Genomic DNA, 21,715 nt, shown 5'->3' with positions numbered 1-21,715 from the left:
ATATTGTTCATTAAAAGTACTAACTTCAATGTTGAACGGGAATACTCCAATCCTAGAAATACATATTGTTTTGGTTGATACTTTAATGTTGAACAGTGAACAACCCAATCCTTATACAAAAATATATCATTAAATTTGTTGTAATGCATGAATTATGTATTGCAAATCCAATAGTTTTGATTATAGGAACAACTATAAAAATTATTAAAGCTAATAGTTAAATCAAACAAATTAATGAAACACTCTCACATTGATTGTTGATTTGTGTTTGATAGCATGAAAGGAAAAATAATGTGAACAAAGAGAAAGAAAATGATTCGGATTTTACATTTGTTTTTTTGTTGACAATTGACTCTACATTGAGATTCGTTCACGCTATCCAACGGCTCTTGGCAAGTGCACTCTAAATGGAATCTCTTCTTATCATTTGTATCTAACTTTGGTAAAGCAAGTCTTATTATTAATTTTTATGTTTTAATAAATTAATCCTCTACAAACAGTGCGCGATGGGTGTTAACGATTTTAGTAAAAAAAAAAGTCCACGCCAACACATGGGTGGTGCCATATCCGAAAATTTTAGAAGAGAATTTGCTACCAAGTTTACTATTAGGCAGTGGATACTACTAAGTTATTATTCTTTTTAGTGTTTTGTATGCAAATTTGCTACTACATCGGTTGATAGTCTTCTAGAGCTGCTCTAAAAGCATTTTCAATGCAAGCAGCAACTATTTTCTCTCAAATTAATTTTGTTTGTGAGAAACTGCTAGGCATTGTCCAATGCAAATGTGCCTTGAAACTCATTCCGTCAAAAAAATAAAACAAATATCGAAAAAATACAAGGGACATAATGAAACATCCTATCTAGTGAAAGAGCTACCTTAATAGTTACTTTTGTATTGGACCATTGTTTTAAAGACTTAATGGTGACAAATTGTTATTTTTTTGCTAAAGTCATTGTATTGGGAATGCTCTAATATCCAACTTTAAAACAGCACCGAGCTGTCGAGCTGTCTGTTATAAAGTAATTTCATTTGACAAGTACTGAATTGGATTCCACATGACATAATTCAATGGACCCGAACGAGAGCAACTGCATTCATGTTCTCACTAGTTCAAATACAGAGAATCAGCCCAAAATCTAAATCTAGTGCATCATCATATGTGACGATGTGTGTGCCGTGTGCACATTATGCTGCTTTCACCATTGTCTACCTGTATGCACTCCTCAGTCCTCACCACCACTTTTTTTAAGGTGGTCCTGTTTGATCAATATAGATAAGACCCTATTCCCTGTTTCTCAATACCAACCCGGCATTCACTGGGCTTAGTATTTTCATTTTTAATTAATTAACCTAAAATCAGTTGCCAGCTTAAGTAAACTCCGTTCACTGTTTACTGTATGAAATATCTGCTGCATCAGAAGTCACCGCCTCACGTGTGAGTACTATTACTTATTGGTACATCTAGCACCAGGTGGTGCTCTCTAAATTAGTTTTAAAAAAGCTGTGGTACTTTAGTTAATAAGTATCATAACAGGGTCAAAGGTATTTCGAAGAACGAGGTTAGCCAGCGAGAGGGTAGACAAATCACAAATTGACTGGGATAGACCACCAACTTCGCGCCACGTTTCCTGCTTTCCGACAACACGGTCTATAAGTAGGTCAATATTGTGACACGTGTTAAGATACCGAATAAGTTGACGTGTCCAGTTAGGCAAGATGAATGTGACATTTACGTTTACCAACGTACGTGGCGAATCGACAGATATGGCCCCGCCCAATTATGAAGTTTTTAGGTAAGAAGTAAAAGTTGTAAAAGAGTGCAATGAATGAGTGAGTGTCCTTTGGAGATCTATCTCACAATCAAAAGGTGACGTAATTATTTACAAAAGAATAAAAAAACATGGTGTCGACGAATACGTCTTTATGCATTGCCTCACCATAGACCCTATGGGTCATCGTAAATATTAGAAAAAACAATACCAATCCATCTTCACTAAAATATAAATATAAATAAAATATACCACAACACAAAAATGTACCGTAGTTCGGCCAATAATATCTACTTTCACAAGAGCTAATTTTTTTATAAGTATATAAAGAAATATTACAATCACTCCTCTCAAGTATCTTCACTAGATCACTCATCTCTCCGAACTATAAAGAAAAGTTGTATTGACATCTAGTTGCTCAACCTCTAAGTCCGTACTTACGGTCAGACCCAATACCGCCCTAATAGAAGTCATCTTAACTACATGAGAGAAAATTTCACTAAAGGCAATACATTTTATTTGACCGAATCCCTTCACAACAAGACGAGCTTTATGCCTTGGGTGTGGATTATTCTCTTCATGCTTGACTTTGAAGATCCACTTATTCTTGAGAACTTTTATTCCTTTCGGTTTCTCAACTAAGTCATAAGTGTGATTCTTATGCAAATAATTCATCTCATCATGCATGACCTTCAACCACTTCTCTTTGTCTGTACCTTCAAAAGCCTCTTGATAGTACATAAGTTCTCCACCATCAGATAGTAAAACATACGTATGTGGTAGATACCTGGTTGAAGCTTGTCTCGATCTCTCTCTCAGACCTCCTTGCCCCATCTTCTTGTGTCTCAGGAGGATGCACTTCTGCTTGCTCAGGTGGTGGTTCATGCACTTAATCCGCATCTGCTATATCAATAGGTTCTATCCCATCATGAGCAATAAGATCATCATCATAAGCTTCAAACCCATAGTTCTCTGCATTCTGCATTCTCAATGCCTTCTGCACGTTCTACAGTAGGAACTTTTGATTCTAAATTAACAAGATCACCAATGAAAGCTTTTAGCTTCTCACCATTCTCAAAGTCTGCTATGGTTTGGTCTTCCAAGAACACAACATTTCGACTTCGGATTATCTTTTTGTTGATCGAATCATAAAGTTTGTAGCCAAATTAACTTCTCATCCCCATAACCCAAAAAAATGCACTACTTGGTTTTGTCATCAAGCTTGGATCTCTTATCATTAGGAATATGAACAAATGTCATGCACCCCAATATCCTCAAGTATCCATAATCAACATCTCTACTTGACCATACTCTATATGGATAATCATTATTCAGAGGCTTCGAAGGCGATAGGTTGATCACATGTACGGCTGTGCGCATTGTTTCTACCTAGTAACTTCTAGGTAACTTAGAGTGAGACAGCATGCATCTTATCCTCTCGGCTATACAATTGTGGTTGCGGTGTCTTGGGAATTATTTGCTCATGACGAATCCCATGACGATTGCAATACTCTTCAAACGGCCCAATGTACTCACCCCCATTATCTGAGCGAATACACTTCAAAAGCTTCAATGTCTCTCTTTCCACCATTCTATGGAAAGTCTTGAACACATTGAGTACTTCATCCTTGGTCTTCAGACTATATGCCCATATATTTCTTGACTCATCATCAATGAAAGTCGAGAAGTACAAAGCTCCCCCATAGGACTTCACTTTCATAGAATCACATTAATATGTGTGTACAAGCTCAAGGACATTGTCCTTTATGTGAGAGAGGAATCTTTGAAAAGACACCCTGTGCTGCTTTCCAACCAAACAATGAGTACATCTATTTAAATGCGTACCTTTTATGTTTGGCAAGACCTTTTGCTTGGCAAGAACTTCCATGCCTTTTTCTCCTATATGACACAGTCTCTTATGGCATAGTTCGGAGGAAGCTTCTTTTTGTGCCGCATTTAACTTTGTTTTACATAAATTAGCTTGTGTTTTGTAAAGCGAGCAAGTTTTATTCCCTTTTGCTACTATAATGGAACCTCTACTCAATTTTCATACCCCGTTACCAAACAAGTTTTGAAAGTCATCATCATCTAACTTCCCATTAGAAATTAGGCTTAGCTGAATGTCAGAGACATGTCTTATATCTTTGAGTGTCAAGGTGTAGCCGACATTGGTTTCTACATGAACATCCCCAATGCCTACAATCTTTGAGACTTCATTGTTGCCCATCTTCACCTCACCAAAATCACTCGATTTGTAGGTAGTGAAGAAACTCTCGTGGGGTGTGACGTGGTAGGAAACACATGTATCTACCACCCACTCTGTACCCTGGCATGAAGTGTTCAAGCATAGCTCGTCACCATCTGACACAATTCCTACTTCACCTTCTGAAGCTATGACTGTGGTGTCTCAATCTATCGGTGGTGCTTCCTTTCAACTCTAACTTGTCTTCATGTATGGTACTAGTATTCTCATCCCTTTTCAATTCTATGCATTCATACTTGAAGTGGTCATGGATACCGAAATGATTACACGACAAGTCTTTCTCAGGAGGTCTGCTCGCTCTCCTAGATGTTCTTTTGTCATCGCCTCTAGAATAAGATGGTTTTCTTCTTTTGCCTCTCTCTTGCTTTTCTGTAACAAGGATCTCTGAGTAACAAGAGCTATTATGTGCGTCATTTCTTGTCTTCTCGTAGAGGTCTTCTAATGTATTACACAGGCTGAAAGCGGTGGTCTCTTGGGATACAAGGCAGATTTTATTGTTGTCAATCCGTTGTCTAATGCACCCAATCGTTTTTTCATCAAGCGTCTTCCACTCAGCCGCAGCAATTGCATCTGGTTTTACTCCTTCATTCTCAATGGGTTGTGTCAAGTCCTTGCAATAGAGCAAGTCTTCCATCATGACTTTCTAAATAGTGTAGTTACCTTTATTTAGACTAGTTATGTGAGTGTTTACAGAATAGTCCATCTCTACAAGCTATTTCAACTCAAATCTTCTCTCATGAATTTTATCAAACACTTTCTGGGCAAGATTTGGATAACAACTTAACCTTGTTGGGCTTAATCCAACCTGGCTCCGGTACCACTTGTTGGGGAAAACGATACCAATCGATCCCCACTAAGATAATTTGTACTTGGACAATCTACTACTCCAATAAAAAATCTAATCTTTCACTACAACCAACAACCACAATCTTAACCTATGAATATACCTATCACAAACAGGCAATATAAATATAAAACAAGTAAAACATACCACAACACAAAGATGGATGTACTGTGGTTCAGCCAATGATGCCTACTTCCACAATAGTTAATCCTTTTATAAGTATATATGGGAATGAATATTACAATCACTTATCTCAAGTCTCTCCAACTTACTAGATCATTTCTCTCTCCTTACAAGCTTTTCTCTTTGCATGAGTTTTCTCTCAATTTGTTCTCAAAATTGGGTTTCTATTAAAGACTTGGTTTTCCAAAACATAACTTCTGTTTTTATAGTAATCTCCAATTTCGATGTTACTGTAGAAAAATAGAAGTTTGCAAGTTTAGGCATGAGCGCAAGAGCGCTCTCAGATAGGCAAATATGAGCGTGTGCGCCCTCTTATTTTTTCATCCAAACTTTCAATAGACTTGTTTCGTGAGAGGCTGAAAAAAACAATCTTTTTTTTCACGGCAAGGGCGCGTCCACGCCTTGGGCCAGGCTAAATCGAGCGCATGCGCGCTCCAACCTATTCACACGAACAGGATCTGTTTCTCTCCTCTTCTTCCTCATTGATTCTAGAGGTCAATCGTGAGGAATAACTCCAACAGTAACACACCTACTCTCGCTTCTAGAGGCCAATCGTGCTACATATTCAACCGTAAGCCCTTTATGAATAGTAAAACTAATTCTCATAAATACGTATTGAAGCCAGCTCTCACCATATTTTTGTCCAATACTTTCTGTGACCTCTTAAGCAACCAACAACTTTCGGTGCCAGAAATTCAAATATATCATACGCAAATAGGACAAAGCAATGTTGGTTAGCCTTTCTCGACTTTTGATTATGTTGTGATACTGGACATTTGTCCTACCTTAAATACTACACTAGCTACCAAATCCCACCATAGGAAATACTCCTAATCTCCTATAATGTGGACATAATCCTACCATAGGAGATACTCCTAAAACGTCAACACATGTGTGCTTTCCTTTGTACCAATTGTAAACCAAATTATATGCCCGTCGAAATGTCAATCTACTTTTTTTTAGGGTATGTAAGGAAATTGGCAGGAGTTTCCTTCTTCACTTGTATACCATCCCACCAAACTATAATACACTTATTGCACCGTGTTGCGTGGCCTAAAAGGCATAAAAACAGCTCTTTGCACACATGACAACAGTCACCATCTATATACAAGAGGATCGTGAAGCGATAATGGAGAATGATGTGATACCCAATTGATCACATACGTTCTCAAATACATTCTATATGAATAGTGTATGGGTCGTATACATGACCTAGGAGGTTAGTGGTGACAATGGGACCGGGTGCGGTATAGTAGGGGGAAACAGGTTGCATAGGATCAGATCCACGGTATCCCAACCACTCTGGAACTGCTGCGAGACGTGGAGAGAGGGAGAGCGGAATCATAACCGCAAGATAACTGCCGCGATACGTGGAGAGAGATGAGAGAATGGAAGAAAGAGGATCGATGGACAGGAGTGAGTGGTGGGAAAAGGAGAGGAGGATATAAAAAGAAGGAGAAAGAAAAGAGAAAGAGAGGAGAGAGTGAGAGAGTGAGAGGAAAAGGATACTAGTGAGTTTGTAGGTTGTAATTTTTGTGTATACATTTTGGCGCCGTCTGTGGGGAACATAGGAGAAAAATGGCCACTATAGCAAAAAAATGAGTAGGAAGACCTAAGAAGGGAGCAATCAAAAAAACTATTGAGGAAGTAGAGAGTGTTGAGATGGAAGGGGTAGGAGAGGAAGAAGTATCAGATGTGGCGGCAGACGCCACCAGACTTTTGTAGGAGGAGATAGCTAGGTTAAGAGATGAGAATGATGAGTTGAGAAAGGAGAAGGAGATTACACGGGGTGGAACGGAACAGGGGGATCCCAGGGGCAGTGAAGCGGAAGGGGAGAATGTAGAGTGCCTAACACTACCTCTTTTTGTGTATGTAGATGTGGTATATGGATGATGTAGATAGATGATGGTCGTTGAATAAAAAGAAGTGTATCAAAACCTAATTATCCCTCAATAAGTAAAGGATGAGTAGGGTATCGTTCCACTTTTAAGTGTATGTTTATATGAAGGACAGGACTGGAAAGGGGGTTTGAGGGATTAAAAACTATGATTATAGATATTGTAGATTCTAATGCTAAACTAAACTAAACTAACTAAACTTATACTAAAGCTAAGAATTGGAAATAAGGAGAGAATATGAGAGAGATAGATTCAAGAGATTCAAATCCACCAATGCTTTTGATTCAATGACTTTTTGCTTCATGTTGTTCTCAAGTAGACTACAATCCAGGCAATCGAGCGAGTCTGCCGATGCCTCTTGGATGAAACATCGTTAACAATTAACTCTACTTAAGGTTGTTCCTATGTTCATGTTACTAGTATCTTATTTCCTTTTATGTGAGCTTGGGCAGCTATTCAATGAATCACCATCTAAGGCAAACACAAGGAATACTTCCCTTACTCTAAAACACTACACAATTAGAAGAAAAGTAGAGAATAATAGTATAATATTCAATTACAATAAATAAAACTCTATTCTAGCATTATATTCAATTGCAATAAATAAAAGCATGTTACTAGCAAATATTCAATTGCAATAAATAAAACCCTAAACTAGCATGATATTCAATTATAATAAATAAAAACCTTAATCTATACTTCCATCCCCTGGTGTGGGCAATGGAACTAATAAAACAAAACATAAAGAACTAACCCCGATTGAAGAACACCATAAACCGGAAGAATCATTAAACCTTAAGACGGGCTTCATCTCCTCCCTTGAAGGAGAAGATTAGCCTTCATATATAGAAGGAAGAACACGAAGAGCGAGAAGAAGAAGAGTTGAAGAACATAAGACTAGAAAGACTAATTTATTAAGACTCAGCCTAGTTAAAACCGATCTTTTATTATTAATCTCTCTGCCTGCCTTCAAGTTCGGAGACAAGAATATAAGTGAATTGGCAAATTACATGAGGCACTCAGGTCCTTTATTTATAGGGGTTACAATGAGCTCTAGAAGCATTCCAAACCGTCATTTGTTTCCTAATACAAATAGACTTCTTCCGAGTCCGACTTCGTCTTCAAAACTGAGAAGGAATTGGCTACGATTAATGTCGATTCATGCGTCCCGGACTTAATCAATGCGTCACGGACGCTTCGATCTATCGCCCCCAGACGTTAATCAACGCGTCTGGGCGCTTCGATACATCGCCCCAGACGATAAGCCGATTTTCTCTCTTCGCTTCTATCCTTCTATCCTCTTTTGCGGGCTTTGGTCCAAACAACGAATCCTTTGGCCTTGGGCTTCCAAATAGACTTTAAAATAGGTCCAAGTCGCGATCTTTAATACTCAATTCCTTGGCCTTCTCCATGATTGTCCACGGGCCTCCCGTGTGATCCTTAATGCTCCGAATTGCTTCGTTTTACCCCATTTTCTCTAATATTCTACAAAACTCTCTTTTTCACCTGTAGAATCTTAAAACACAACTTATAAACACTATTAGTCCACTAAGATAGCTAAACAAGAGGCATAATCGAGGGTTAAATAGCACTTTTTGAGCACTTATCAGTGCCCGCTACCGGACGTCGAACCAACAGTGGGCATCACTTTAGGGGTAGTTCAGGCTATGATTGAGAAAGATAGGGAAGTGAATCGCAAGAGAAAAGAGCGAACAGAGGCACGCAAGACGAAGGAGGTAGCGAGCCTCAATAAAAATCCGCTGGCAGATTCAATATGGAATTCCGAAGTACCTAAGAGGTTCTCCCGGCCTAGGTTTGAACGATATGATGGGAAAGGGGACCCCACTGATCATTTGCACCATTTTCGGCAGCATATGTCGTTATGGCAAGAGAGTAAGTATGATGGGCTCCGCTGTATAATGTTCCCGGCCAGCCTTAAGGGGGGAGCCTTGGACTGGTATTACCGGTTGGCTTCGCGGAGCATTAAAGAGTTTGAAGAGCTGGAACGCGCACTTGTCGATCACTTCATTCACCATAAGAGAAGGGTGGTTGACATCGCGGCTCTGTTCAACATCAAACAAAGGGCCGCAGAATCATTGAGGGAATTTTTATGTAGATTTAAGGAGGAGACGCTGAGAGTGGAAAGTCTGGATGAACATACGGCGGTCATAGCCTTCCAGCATGGTTTAAGATCGGGAACCAGAGTTCATGAGTCGGTATCTAAGATTGAAATTACTATGCTGCATGCTCTGTATCCGAAGGTAGAGAAATACATACGATATGAGAATATAATGCAGAGAACGGCAAAGGAATAGAAAAGGTCGGGGAAGGCAGTGCAGGAGGTTGAGAGAGATGATCGAAAGGGTAAAGGTAGAATAGAGGACAGAGAGAAAGGATCTTACAGAGGGGAGAACCGAGGGCCAGAAAGGACACGAGATCGGGGCAGAAGAGAGGTGCGAGAGAGGAAGCCATATCGGGAAATGGAACAGACTCCTCTTAACCGACCATTAGAGTAGATCTTGTCTCTAATTAAGGAGCACCAATATTATAAGGGGCCGCGGAGTACCCCCAAGGGAGATAGAAGGGAAACCATTTTGTGAGTATCATCAAATCAGAAACCATGCCACGAACGAATGTTATGCCTTGAAGTGATTAGTAGAGAGGATGATTGAAAAAGGAATGCTCAAAGAGTTTGTTGCTGAAGTGCGTCAAGCCGAGAGAGTGCCGGCTCTGGCTAAGATTTTGGGTATGATCAATGTCATCTTTAGTGGAGAGACTCTGGGGAGGAATGCACATAGGGACAAGGTAAGAAAGACATCAAGCCTACGACAGGTGAATGAGGTGGTGAGTGTACCACGGTTAGTTAGTGGAGTCACGACGGCCGACGCAATCATTATGTTCACCCCGAAAGATTTGGAGCCGATAATTTCGCCGCATGAGGACGCCTTGGTGATTACCATAGCAATGGGAAATTATCTAGTTCGGAGGGTGTTGATAGATTGCGGCAGTTCAGTTGATTTGTTGTTTAAAGGGGCCATGGAGGAGATGAGCATCGACAGAAACCAGGTGAAGGTTCCTCAAACCAACTTGTATGGGTTCAATGGCAGTATGACAGAGCCCATAGGGGAGGTAACGCTGCCGGTGACCGCAGGTCCGGCGATGGTATTCACTAGGTTCATGGTGGTGGATTCTGAGTCGCAGTATAATGCAATTTTAGGGAGAAAATGGATTCATGAAATGAAAGCCATTCCATCGACATATTACCAAGTAATCCGCTTCCCCATGAAGGGGGGAACATATGAAATCAGGGGGGATCAAGTGGCAGCGCAGAACATCCATCAGATCACGGTGAAGAGATTGGTCCGAGGAACCAAAGGGGAAGGGTCATCTCAAGAACAAGGATTAGCGTAGCAACTACAGGAAGCGGCAGTGACAAAAGGGTACGAGCCGCCGTTGGGACCGAAGACATTGGATACGATTGAAGTAGTTAACCTGGGAGTGGGAGTTGAAGATAAATTTACATCCATAGGGACTGACTTGCCAGAAGAATGGAAAAAGAAGCTGGTGCGGCTCTTGACAGAAAATTCAAATGTGTTCGCATGGGCGATTGAAGATATCGCGGTTTTAGACCCAGAGTTTGCATGTCATCATTTGCACATGAATGAAAGTGCAAAGCCGGTTAGACAAAAAATGAGAAGTTTATGGCCCAAATATGCTGAGGCTATTCGCGAGGAGGTTGTACGGTTGAAAGGGGCGGGGATAATAAGGGAGGTAGAATACACAGAATGGTTGTCCAATGTAGTCGCGGTCATGAAAAAGAACGGCAAGGTCAGAATGTGTGTTGACTTCACGGACGTGAACAAGGAGTGCCCAAAAGATTGTTACCCAATGCCGCGGGTGGATGAGTTAGTGGACAGAACTGCAGGATTCAAGGTGTTCTCTTTCATGGACGCGTCCATGGGGTATAATCAGGTCGCTATGCACGGCCCGGATCAGGAAAAGACCATGTTCGTGGTGGAGGGCGGCACATACTGTTACACCAGGATGCCTTTTGGTTTGAAAAATGCTGGGGCGACATTCCAACGATTAGGAGAAAAAATGTTTCAAGGAAAGATTCGAAAGGGGATGGAGATATATATTGATGATATGGTAGAAAAGAGCATGTCGGAGGAGGAACACTTGGAAGGTCTTCAGGAGACTTTTCATATATTGCAGGCGCATAAACTGAAACTCAACCCCAAGAAATGTACTTTTGGGGTAACTTCTGGAAAGTTCTTGGGTTACATAGTTACATACCGTGGTATAGAGGCGAATCCTAAACAAATCAGATCGCTGATAGAAATGTCGTCCCCTCAAAATGTAAAGGAGGTGCAAAGTTTAGCAGGGAGAGTCGCGGCCCTTAATCGTTTTATTTCGAAGTCATCGGATAAATGTCGACCATTGTATCGATTATGGAGGAAAACACAAGACTTCAAATGGACCGTGGAATGTGAAGAAGTCTTCCAAGAATTGAAGAATTATCTAGGGAAGGTGCCTTTATTGTCGCGACCAGAACAGGGGGAGAAACTGTATTTGTATTTGGGGGTTTTGGAGTACGCGGTGAGTTCGGTCTTGGTGCGAGTTGTTGACAAAGTAGAAAATCCAGTGTACTTTCAAAGCAAGACCATGTTAGACGCAAAGACCCGATACAGCCGAATTGAAAAATACGCTTTGGCTTTGGTATTTTCTGCCCTAAAGTTGAAACCTTATTTCGAGGCGCATTCAATGGTAGTAATAACAAATTTGCCTCTCAAGCAGGCACTGAGGGCAGAAAAGTCAGGAAGAATGCTAAAATGGGCGGTAATGCTCAGTTGCTATGAAATTCAGTACCAAATCAGAATCGCAGAAAAAACACAAGCAATGGCGGAGGTATAGGCAGAGTTCCCAGCCGAGGACCCAACGTGGGGAGAGGAGATGGTAATGAACTATGAAGGAGAGCCTAACCGCGACCCATTAGACCCATGGGATCGGATGCACGGAACGGTTGGAGAGTTTTCGCGGATGGCTCTACTACAGATACAGGGAACGGAATAGGCGTAGTCCTGGTAACTCCTGAGAATACTAGGCTAGAGTTATCAATGAAACTGGGATTCGCGGCTTCAAATAATGAATCAGAGTATGAAGCAGTAATAGCGGGTTTAGATTTGGCTCAAGATCTGGGCTTACCCAAATTATCTGTTTATTCTGATTCTAACCTGGTGGTGTGCCAAGTGAATGGGGGATTTGTGGCTCGCTGCCCAAGGATGGCAAGATACTTGGAGGTCCTACAAAAGCGAGCAAATTCAGTAAGATTAAGTTTACCCATTTGAATCGCGGAGAAAATAGACATGCCGACGCATTGGCTTATGTTGCGGCGGTATTACCAGGAACGGAGGGGATATCTATTGAAATAAGGGTGTTGAACAAGCCTAGTACCACGGAAGTAGAGAATGTTTGTCTTACCACGGAGATTGATCCTGGTTGGATAATGCCCATCAAGACTTTCCTGATGGGGGTAGAGATTGATAACACACAGGAGAGGTGTAGAATGGAATAGTTGAGCCAAAGATACACTTTAATAGATGGAGTCTATATAGAAGAAGTTTCGGTGGACCAATGTTAAAATGCATAGGTCCGATCCGCCGCATGTTCAGGAAGTGTTGGCCGAAATGCACGAAAGGGATTGTGGAAGCCATTCAGCGGGGAGAACAACCACACACCGTTTGATTTCGCAGGGGTACTTTTGGCAACACATGAAGAGTGATGCCATAGAATATGCCAAAAGATGCGAAAGATGCCAGAGGTTTGCACCGCTGATACATGCGCCCGCTGAGCCGTTACACAGTGTGCTCAGCCCGTGGCCGTTCGCCATATGGGCAATGGATATAGTTGGACCGCTGCCCATGGCAAGTGGTCAAGCGGTAAAAGGAGGTTTATGTTAGCGGTAACAGATTACTTTACCAAGTGGGTGGAGGGAGTGGCACTGCAACAAGTCAAGGAAGAGAATGTGAACAAATTTCTATGGGAGAATATCATTTGCAGGTTTGGATTGCCACATATGACAATCGCCGGATAATGGGACCACAGTTCTTGGGAAGAAAGTTCGGAATTTCCTTCAAGCGTTCAAAGTGAAGCAAGGGTTCTCAGCTCCTTACAATCCGGAGGGGAATGGACAGGCCGAAGCTTCAAACAAGGTCATTATGGATAACCTTAAGAAAAAGCTGGAGGAGCGAAAGGGGGTATGAGTTGAATAGTTACATCATGTGCTGTGGGCATATCGAACTACACCAAGAACATCCACTAATGAATCACCGTTCGCAATGGCGTACGGGGTAGAGGCCGTCATTCAAGTAGAAATGATAGTATCCACGACCAGAACGCAGGCTGTGGAAAGTGGACTGAATGAGAAAATATTAGCCACGGATTTGAATCTTGTTGAAGAGAGAAGAGAGATAGCCCGTATTTGGTTGGAGGAATACCATCAGACTCTGCAGAGACAGTATGATAAACGAGTGAAGCCACGGAGTTTCAAGGTGGGGGACTATGTGATGCGACGAGTTACTCCTGCCACCAAGAAAGAAAACGACGGGAAGTTGGGGCCAAACTGGGAAGGTCCATATGTCATCAGTAAGAAGGGTACATCTGGAACTTATGGATTACAGACTACGACAGGAGAAAAGATAGAGAGGTCGTGGAATATCAGAATGTTGAAAAAGTTCCATGTCTAGGACCTTTGTTTAGTCTTTCCGTATTTGATAGCGCACTCTTTGTATTGTTATTATTATGACTATGAAATAAACATGCACTTCTTCCAATCGAGTTAGTAGTAGATAATAGAAATCAAATAAGTTACGGATATAGTTGCCACAACAAGCTTCATAGCGGTTCAAAGAGAGCGGGGAAGGGAAAATCCCTTCACATACTGTATGTCCGAATCTATCTGGGGGCAACCCTGACTAGCTTCACAGATATACAAAGAGAGAAGCGGGGGAGAAGAGTCCTTCGCAGACTTCATGTCCAAATCAAACTGGGGGCAACCCTGACTAGCTTCACAGCTATACAAAGGAGAAGGGGGAAGAGCCGCCCTTCGCGGACTTAATGTCCGAATCAAACTGGGGGCAACCCTGACTAGCTTCACAACTATACAAAGAGAGAGAGCGGGGAGGAAGAGCCCTTCACGGACTGTAAGTCTGAATCAAACTGGGGGCAACCCTGACTAGCTTCACATCTATACAAAGAGAGAGCGGAGGGGGAAGAGCCCTTCGCGGATTGTAAGTCCAAATCAAAATGGGGGCAACCCCGACTAGCTTCACAGCTATACAAAGAGAGAGCGGGGGGGAAGAGCCCTTCGCGGACTGTATGTCCGAATCAAATTGGGGGCAACCCGGACTAGCTTCACAACAATTAAAGTGAGCGGGGGGAAAGAGCCCTTCGCGGACTGTATGTCTGAATCAACATGGGGGCAACCCTAGCTATGGTCATAACTAACTAAGTTTGCAAATGAAAAGGCTGCAAATAACTTGGTTAAAATCAAGGTAGCTCCTGGAAAGATGATGAAAAAGATATTGAATCAAAGTTCCGTATAGATCCATGGCTTCAACGCATAACGAATCATAAGAAAGCCGAAATCGGAAAGTGTGACAGATAGTAAATTACAGTGCAAAAAGAGTACATCGCAAGTTGATTAACACATACTACACAAATGTAGTGTGTCGATGAAACATTTGTCCAAACACATACAAAAGATAATTGTTCAACACTGAAATTACAATCACAAAGAAATCTGCAAAGAAAGAAATCCGACATGTGTTACTGCTGAGGATCAGTATTCAATTCTTCATGAGAAATATTTTCCTCTTCACCGACAACGGTGCTGATGTCTACGTTCATTTCTGCTGGAGAAGGGTCAGCATTAGTAATGGGAGTAGTCACATCATGGGTAGTGGTCTCGGCAGCTTCAAGATGCACAATCGATGATACCACGGATGGTGTATCTGTACCGGGAGGAGGCACTGGAAGAAGTCGACCTGCAGCGCTAAGCTGATCGAGTTGTTGTTGTAGTTCACAAGCAATCTTCTTCGCAGCGAGACTCCAGAATCGCTCCGCGGCTTCTTTTACGGTCTTGCCTACAACAGCTTGAGTGGCAAGTTTCTCCGTCTCTTTGAGGCTTTCCAGTTTAGAATTGACCCCCACTACGTAGTCACGATGCTTGTCCTCAGCCACCTGGAGCTCCTTGTGGGCCTTGACTGCCGTGATCCGCAAATCGTCCCTATCCTTCTCCAACTTGGCATATTTTGCTTTCCAGCCATCAGGGCCATATATTTCCTGCTTCGCCGCCTCCAAATTCTCCACGGTGCTGGTAAGGCCGCGCAGCACATAGCCAATATCTAGACTCAGCTGCAGAGACATATTGGGTATAAAGGGTAGTCCAAAGGATAATGATCAAGTAAAGTTAATAACACACACCTTTTCCCATCCAGTGTAAATGGAGGCCCTATGGGAAGCGATGGTACCAGAATCTCCATAAGCTTGATCCCGAGGGAGATGAGAGCTGAAAAACAAAGAGGCGGCAACAGCTGGATTTTCCAAAGCTGAGTCTCGCGTAGTGACATCGCGATCCCTAGCCCTGAACTTGGGATGCCAAACTTCGACAGGGCCAGATGTTAAAGGATCAGCTTAAAAGGAATCCTGTCTGGGGTAGCGCGAAGATATAACAGACCGTGAAGGTTCATTGCGGCCAGTGGTATGAGGAGGAGCAGTAGAAGTAAGTTTGGCCTTTTTGGTGGGAGGGCTCTTGTTTGAAACTTCGACAGGCCCATCTCCATCAGAGTCGCTGTCCCAAAGCTTGTACTTGTTCACATCCATAGCAGTAGCAGACGGGGGAGTAGAAGTATGAGTAGAAGTCTGGGCAAAATCGTCTTCCCACTCGGCCACACGAGAGTACGAAGGAGTGGGGGTGTCCGCAGTAGTATTCTTAGTTTTAGCAGCAGCGGCACGTTGGGCAACGGCTCGTGAATGAGAGATTTTGGTGGTATAGTTGAAGGACTTGTGAGCCGGACGTTTTCTTTTTTGAGGTGGGGATGGCTTGGGATTTCTTTCTTTGGGGGGCGGCAGACGATAGAGGGGGCCTTGGTATTTGCCAATGTCTTTTAGAGAAGGGTCGAGTAAGAGAGGAGTGGCTTTTTCCGGATCAATGTCGAGGACGTCGCACTGTGCACTCCCTAGTTCGTGAAGGGATTGGAAAATTTCTGAGTAAACGCCGTTGTATATCTGGGATCGCGAGTCAGGTCTCCAACCTACATCACCAACAATAAAGACAAATTAAAGACAAGTGAGACATAAATACTGCGAATCAAAACGGCTTACTTACCACTTGTTAGGAAATGGAGATGCCTCAGAGAAACTTCCGAAGGGAGGTCCGCGGATAAAAAACTATCGGACACATACAACGGATACTGGTGCCACACCTTGTCAGAAGTGGTGATGTGAAGAATAAAAGACTTCTTTTGTGGACGAGTGCAGAAGGATTGATATCCCACACTCCCAAGTTTAGTGTTTTTCTTTATATAGAAGTGAGCAAGGATATCGCGGAGTTGGATTTTGGGGGAGTGAGTCTCATTGTAGTGGTTGGCGGCATACATAACACGCCAGAAGTTACCTATGCCTTGGCACGGAGGAATGTTGAAATGGTTACAGACCTCGACGTCAAGAAGAGTCAAGGGAAAACGCAAACCGGCCGCTATCTGTCCTACAGTAGCGACGAGATAACCGGGGCGCGGTGTTACCAAGTGAGGAAAGTGGGTGACGCCAGACACGTGTTCTAGAATAATGTCACTAGGTATGCCATAAGCGGCTTTAACGGCATCTAGGTTGGGTCTGCGGTAGTAGAATGGCGGGGGAGGTAGAAAAGGTTTCCTCCTGGAAGTAGAGGGAACAGCGATGGGCTCAGTAGAATCAGAAGTCGGGGATTCAGATCAGTCCGCGGAGTGGTGACTAGATCTAGGGGTAGAAGACGCAGATTTATCGGATTTGGTGGCGGAGGATTGGGTGGCTGAGGTAGCCTCCGATTCCGATACAGACATGATGGAATCGGTGCTACGAGGGGAGTTTACAAAAAGATAGATATGAAATCTTAGAAAGGAAGAAAGTGAGGAAGCAAAGACACCCTGGCGAATAAAACAAATAATGAGAGGAAAGGAAAACAGATTAAAGGGGAAGATAAACCTGTAACGAGAGAGAGCCAAGACAATGGAGGTCAAGAACACGAACCGTGCTGGAGAGTTACTGGAGGAAATAACAGGGGGAAGAAGTGGGGAGAGTTTGAAGAAAAGGAAGTTGAAGGAAGTTGAAAAGATGGTGAGGGTTTGCTGTTTTGGGGGTTTTAAGAGAAGAGAGAGGTTTGAGCGGGATTTGAAGGGGCAGGGGCAAAAGGGTATTAACCAACAAAAGAACCAAGAAAAGGGAGACACGTGGAGTCTCGATTTTCGAAGATCCAAAATACGAGGCGTGTGCGCCGTATTTCCAGGTGGCAATACAGAGAGAACACGTGGGACACGTGCTGAGAGAAAGAAGATAGGGGGACAGAGTAACAGGGTCAGGAAAGAGAAGTATACTGCGAAATGTGTATGAGATGAGAAATGTTAGTTCTCAGCCCATTCGTTATTTGCGGACCATCAATAAGGCCGAGAGAGGGCATCTGTATGGGTCGTATACATGACCTAGGAGGTTAGTAGTGACAATGGGACCGGGTGCGGTATAGTAAGGGGAAACAGGTTGCATAGGATCAGATTCGCGGTATCCCAACCGCTCTAAAACTGCTGCGAGACGTGGAGAGAGGGAGAGCGGAATCATAACCGCAAGATAACTGCCGCGATACGTGGAGAGAGTGAGAGGAAAATGATACTAGTGAGTTTGTAGGTTGTAATTTTTGTGTATACAAATAGCAAGGTGAAAGTCTTTGGCATGCTCGCACCTCAAGCCGTCAACAAACAGCTTTCTGACGAGCTCACAACTCAAATATATATTTCAAAACTTGTGATAATCTTGCCATTGAAAGCTTCCTCCAAAACATGCTATGGTTTATAGGGACGACAATGTTTGAGGTTAAAATAAGGTGAAAAATCAGGAAGGCGGAGCTGTAATTCAGCTATGGCATTATCAAAAGTATCGGTACTGCTGCGGTTATTAACAATGTGATGGAGACTTTTGGTGCATGAAACAGTCAATTCATCAATGTTGGTTCTTTAGGTGTTGATCATATCATATATTAAAAATTCTAAGTAAATGTGAGATCATAAATTCATCTCAAGCCGAATAAATAACTTGAAAGGAGATGTGCCCTGTGGGCAAGGACCAAAATATCGCTGATATATCTTATATATATTGGTATTTTGGTATATCAATATTGATATTTTTGATATATATTCACCGAATATAGAATCTTTTTTTCTGATATATATCAAAATTTCTAATATAAAACGTTATATCATTGATATAATTGATATATCCGATATATATCAGTTGACTTTTTTACCATTTTTTAATATAAATCCGATATTTTCAATATATTTTCGATATTATATTTCTAATATTTTAAATAGTTTGAACTGGTCACAAAAAAATATTGGATATATCCGATATATATCGGTTTTTTGATACACCGATATATTCATCAATATCAATATTTTGGGCATTGCCTGTGGGAACAGAAAGTCATCTTTAGTCGATATATCTTGAAAAGCACACTTACAACGACTTCTTAAATGCGACTCCTGAAATAGACATCGTTGATTAGCACTGAAACACATAAAAAACATACCAATAGTGATCGTTTAGGGAGTAATTTTCAAGGTTAGAATACGGCCGTAATTCTCTGCCATTCATATAAATAGCAGTGCATTTAGAAATAGAGAAAACTACCCAAAATCTGTAGATGCTAAATAGGAAATGGATCTATGCACATACAGTTGACAGATTCACCCTGTCTGTAAATGTTTGAAACTGAAAATCTTAAGCAGTCAGGGATACATTGCTTTGCTTCACAATTCTACGTAAGAAGCATGGTGGATGCATATAAACCACTGACCATTAATCTTCTCAAAAACATTTGTGGCGAACTGTTTCCCCCAGTCGCTGCTGCCTTTGGTCTTAACCACTTCAATGCATGTCACGTACCCAATATCACCTTTAACATAAACCTCAACATCTGTCACCTCAATCTCAAGTGGGAAGTCATATTCAGCACAGACGAAGTCCCAGCTTCCCATAACAAGATCATAACCAGATATTCCACTCACACCAGGATGCACACAACAAACATTGTCCCTTTTTGCCCAGAGTGCTTGCATTCCAGTAAGATCCCCTTTCCTGAAACAGTTATAAAAGCGAGCATTTGCTGCCAAAACTGAAGCCTTGCTATCCTCTTGGAGAAAACGAAGACTATCCTTGATTTTTGCAGCTTGTGCATAGTTCTCTTCGTCGATAGCAATCTGCAAGTCCCGCTCTAAAGTCTGCTCATCCAAAATAGTACCTTCACGACTTAAATTTCCATCAAAATCTTCACTTTTAACTCGACATACTCTAAGTAAATCTCTGTGAGATACTTTAGAGTGCAATGCTGTGAGATACATGGTAATGAATCTTTTCAGTAAAATAATGATAATCCAGTATATAGAACTATAACAGTAAAAGAAAATATTTATCTTTTTTCAAACATCCTAAGCACAGTATTTGCTTAAGAAATTTATTTTCGTTATTTTGACACTAACAACAGCCGATTTCCATAAATTTATGAATTCAGAAACTCATTTAAAACTGCAACATTCCAAAAATAAAGTGCTTAAACGTCGGAAAATCATCATTTTTCATTTGTGGTTGCAACTTATTATGTGTTTTAGAAGGAAAGAAAACCTTGCTTACAGTAATGCGAAAGGGATTCTGATTGGCCAAGCCAACATTTATGGACGTAGAGGCAACCAAACCAAACTAACAGTTGCCTAATCATCTCTCAAGACCAAGGTCGGCAAGATTGTTCCCCTCCCCCTCTCCAACCTGGCACACACAGAGAGAGAGAAGGAAACGGGAAATCTCATACGATCCACATTGGAACTTTGATATCACTAATGTCCAGTGCGATTGGGCAGCAAAAGAGCAATTGAAACAAAGGGAGGAAAAGAAATACTTACTTGATTTCCCAAATTTTGTGGCTGACCAAGCAGAATCAGATAAAGATAAACTCCTTATGCGAAATTCATTTTGTTTTGACAAGTGTGAAGGAGAGACGGAAAGTGTTCCAAAATTATTTATACATGACATATTGTTGAAATTGTGGAGACCAAAAGCATTCCCTTAAAGACACAACTCCGAAGATGTTACCTTCTTCGAATCGAGGCCGAATTTGGTGAAGATTGAGGGTTTTTGGCTAGTATGGGTCATTTTCAGGTATTGGGCTTAGGTGGAAAAGAACGTACTTGGGTTTAATTTTATGGTGAACAACTGGATCCAATTCTGGATCTGTTTAGTGTTATTGGCTTGGCGTTGTGTGGATTCTGCAATATTATTGGATACTTGCAAAAGGCACGTGCACAGCACGAATTCAACTGTGGGTAGCCGTTGTTTGACTTTCTCATGTGATGAGGAGACCCACCAATGAAGACAAATAACAAAGTTTTGATCTTCAAAAAGAAAGGAAAGTTACAATTATACTCTTATACATATGTGAAAAAGACTATTTTACCCCTATTTGTTTGACTTTTCCAAACATAAAGACATCTCTAATAGGGGGTGTAAACCGTATAGAGTGGAAATTTTACACTCCAAATGTCAAAAAACTCTTTCTAATGGGGGTGTTATACCGTAGGTAAGGGCATCTCCAATGGGGGGTGTAAAATTACACCTCCACATAGGCGCCACCTAGGTGCCATTAGGATTTTACTACTCTAATTGTAAATTATTGTAGAATCTATAAATATTCACTCTCTATTGTTCTCGATGGAAAAGTGTAAAAAAGTTCAATTTTAAACTCGGATGTCAGCAGTGGCGTCCGAAATATAAAATTTTCAAATTAATGACTTTATAAATAGATAGGGGACGCCGAATTTGTTTTACTCGGATAATACGTTCGAGTGTTATGCGGGCTTTTATTAGCTGATAGTGAGAAGGGAAATTCCCCACCCTCTCTATTAACTAATACTCTATTACCTACGGTATAACACTCCCATTGGAAAGAGTTTTTTGACATTTGGAGTGTAAAATTTCTTTACACCCTCCATTGGAGATGCCCTAATAGAGTATTAGTTGATAGAGATGGTGGAAAATTCCCCCTCTCGTTATTAGCTAATAAAAAGCCCGGGCGACACTCGAACAGACATCTAAGTAAAAAAAATTCCGACGTCCCTATCTATTTATATTTAAATAGAGAGAAAAATATTTATACACCCGGGATCTATTAAATATTTTGTGTGCTGAAAAAGCTTTACAAAATGTCTCACACAAATTTTTGAATCAGAATATATTTTTATTAAAAATAAATCAAAATACGTTAATGAGCAACGATTATGGTGCATAAGTACTTGGAAACTAAGGGATCAAATTGAGATAGCATATTCACTTTGTGGTTTAGGATATTAATCCGTAATTTTTAAATAGAATTATCTTAAACTCGGTCTAGCTTGTATAATAGTTTTCTTAGATTTATAGTGATTTAGCGGCAAATTTTCGAATCATAATATATTTTTATT

General features: G+C 41.3%; 3 protein-coding genes across 4 annotated transcripts; 2 read left to right on the top strand and 1 right to left on the bottom strand.

Annotated features, from left to right (window-relative positions):
- The first annotated feature begins 8,626 nt into the window (after positions 1 to 8,626).
- LOC147512303 (uncharacterized) lies at positions 8,627 to 9,274 on the top strand. Its single transcript, XM_086598700.1, has one exon. It carries the CDS (start codon positions 8,627 to 8,629, stop codon positions 9,272 to 9,274), a length of 648 nt encoding a protein of 215 aa, XP_086454826.1.
- A 4,023-nt stretch (positions 9,275 to 13,297) lies between these two features.
- LOC147512302 (uncharacterized) lies at positions 13,298 to 13,705 on the top strand. The gene has a single exon (XM_086598699.1). The coding sequence runs from the start codon at positions 13,298 to 13,300 to the stop codon at positions 13,703 to 13,705; it is 408 nt and encodes a 135-aa protein (XP_086454825.1).
- A 5,102-nt stretch (positions 13,706 to 18,807) lies between these two features.
- Positions 18,808 to 20,425, bottom strand: LOC147512301 (Nuclear transport factor 2 (NTF2) family protein). 2 transcript variants are annotated; one of them, XM_086595274.1, is made up of 3 exons: positions 20,162 to 20,358; positions 19,896 to 20,027; positions 18,808 to 19,593 (listed from the first exon to the last, which is right to left on the bottom strand). In XM_086595274.1, exons 2-3 carry the CDS (start codon positions 19,978 to 19,980, stop codon positions 19,016 to 19,018), a joined length of 663 nt encoding a protein of 220 aa, XP_086451400.1. In that variant the 5' UTR covers positions 19,981 to 20,027; positions 20,162 to 20,358; the 3' UTR covers positions 18,808 to 19,015. The 2 variants fall into 2 exon arrangements, with proteins under 2 accessions (XP_086451400.1, XP_086451399.1); XM_086595273.1 differs by lacking the exon at positions 19,896 to 20,027 and having other exon boundaries at positions 20,162 to 20,425.
- Positions 20,426 to 21,715: the final 1,290 nt, after the last annotated feature.

Source organism: Coptis chinensis, chromosome 3 (genome assembly GCF_015680905.1).
Source record: "Coptis chinensis isolate HL-2020 chromosome 3, ASM1568090v1, whole genome shotgun sequence".
Classification (NCBI taxonomy): Eukaryota; Viridiplantae; Streptophyta; class Magnoliopsida; order Ranunculales; family Ranunculaceae; genus Coptis; species Coptis chinensis.
This window is presented reverse-complemented; position numbering and strand designations above follow the sequence as displayed.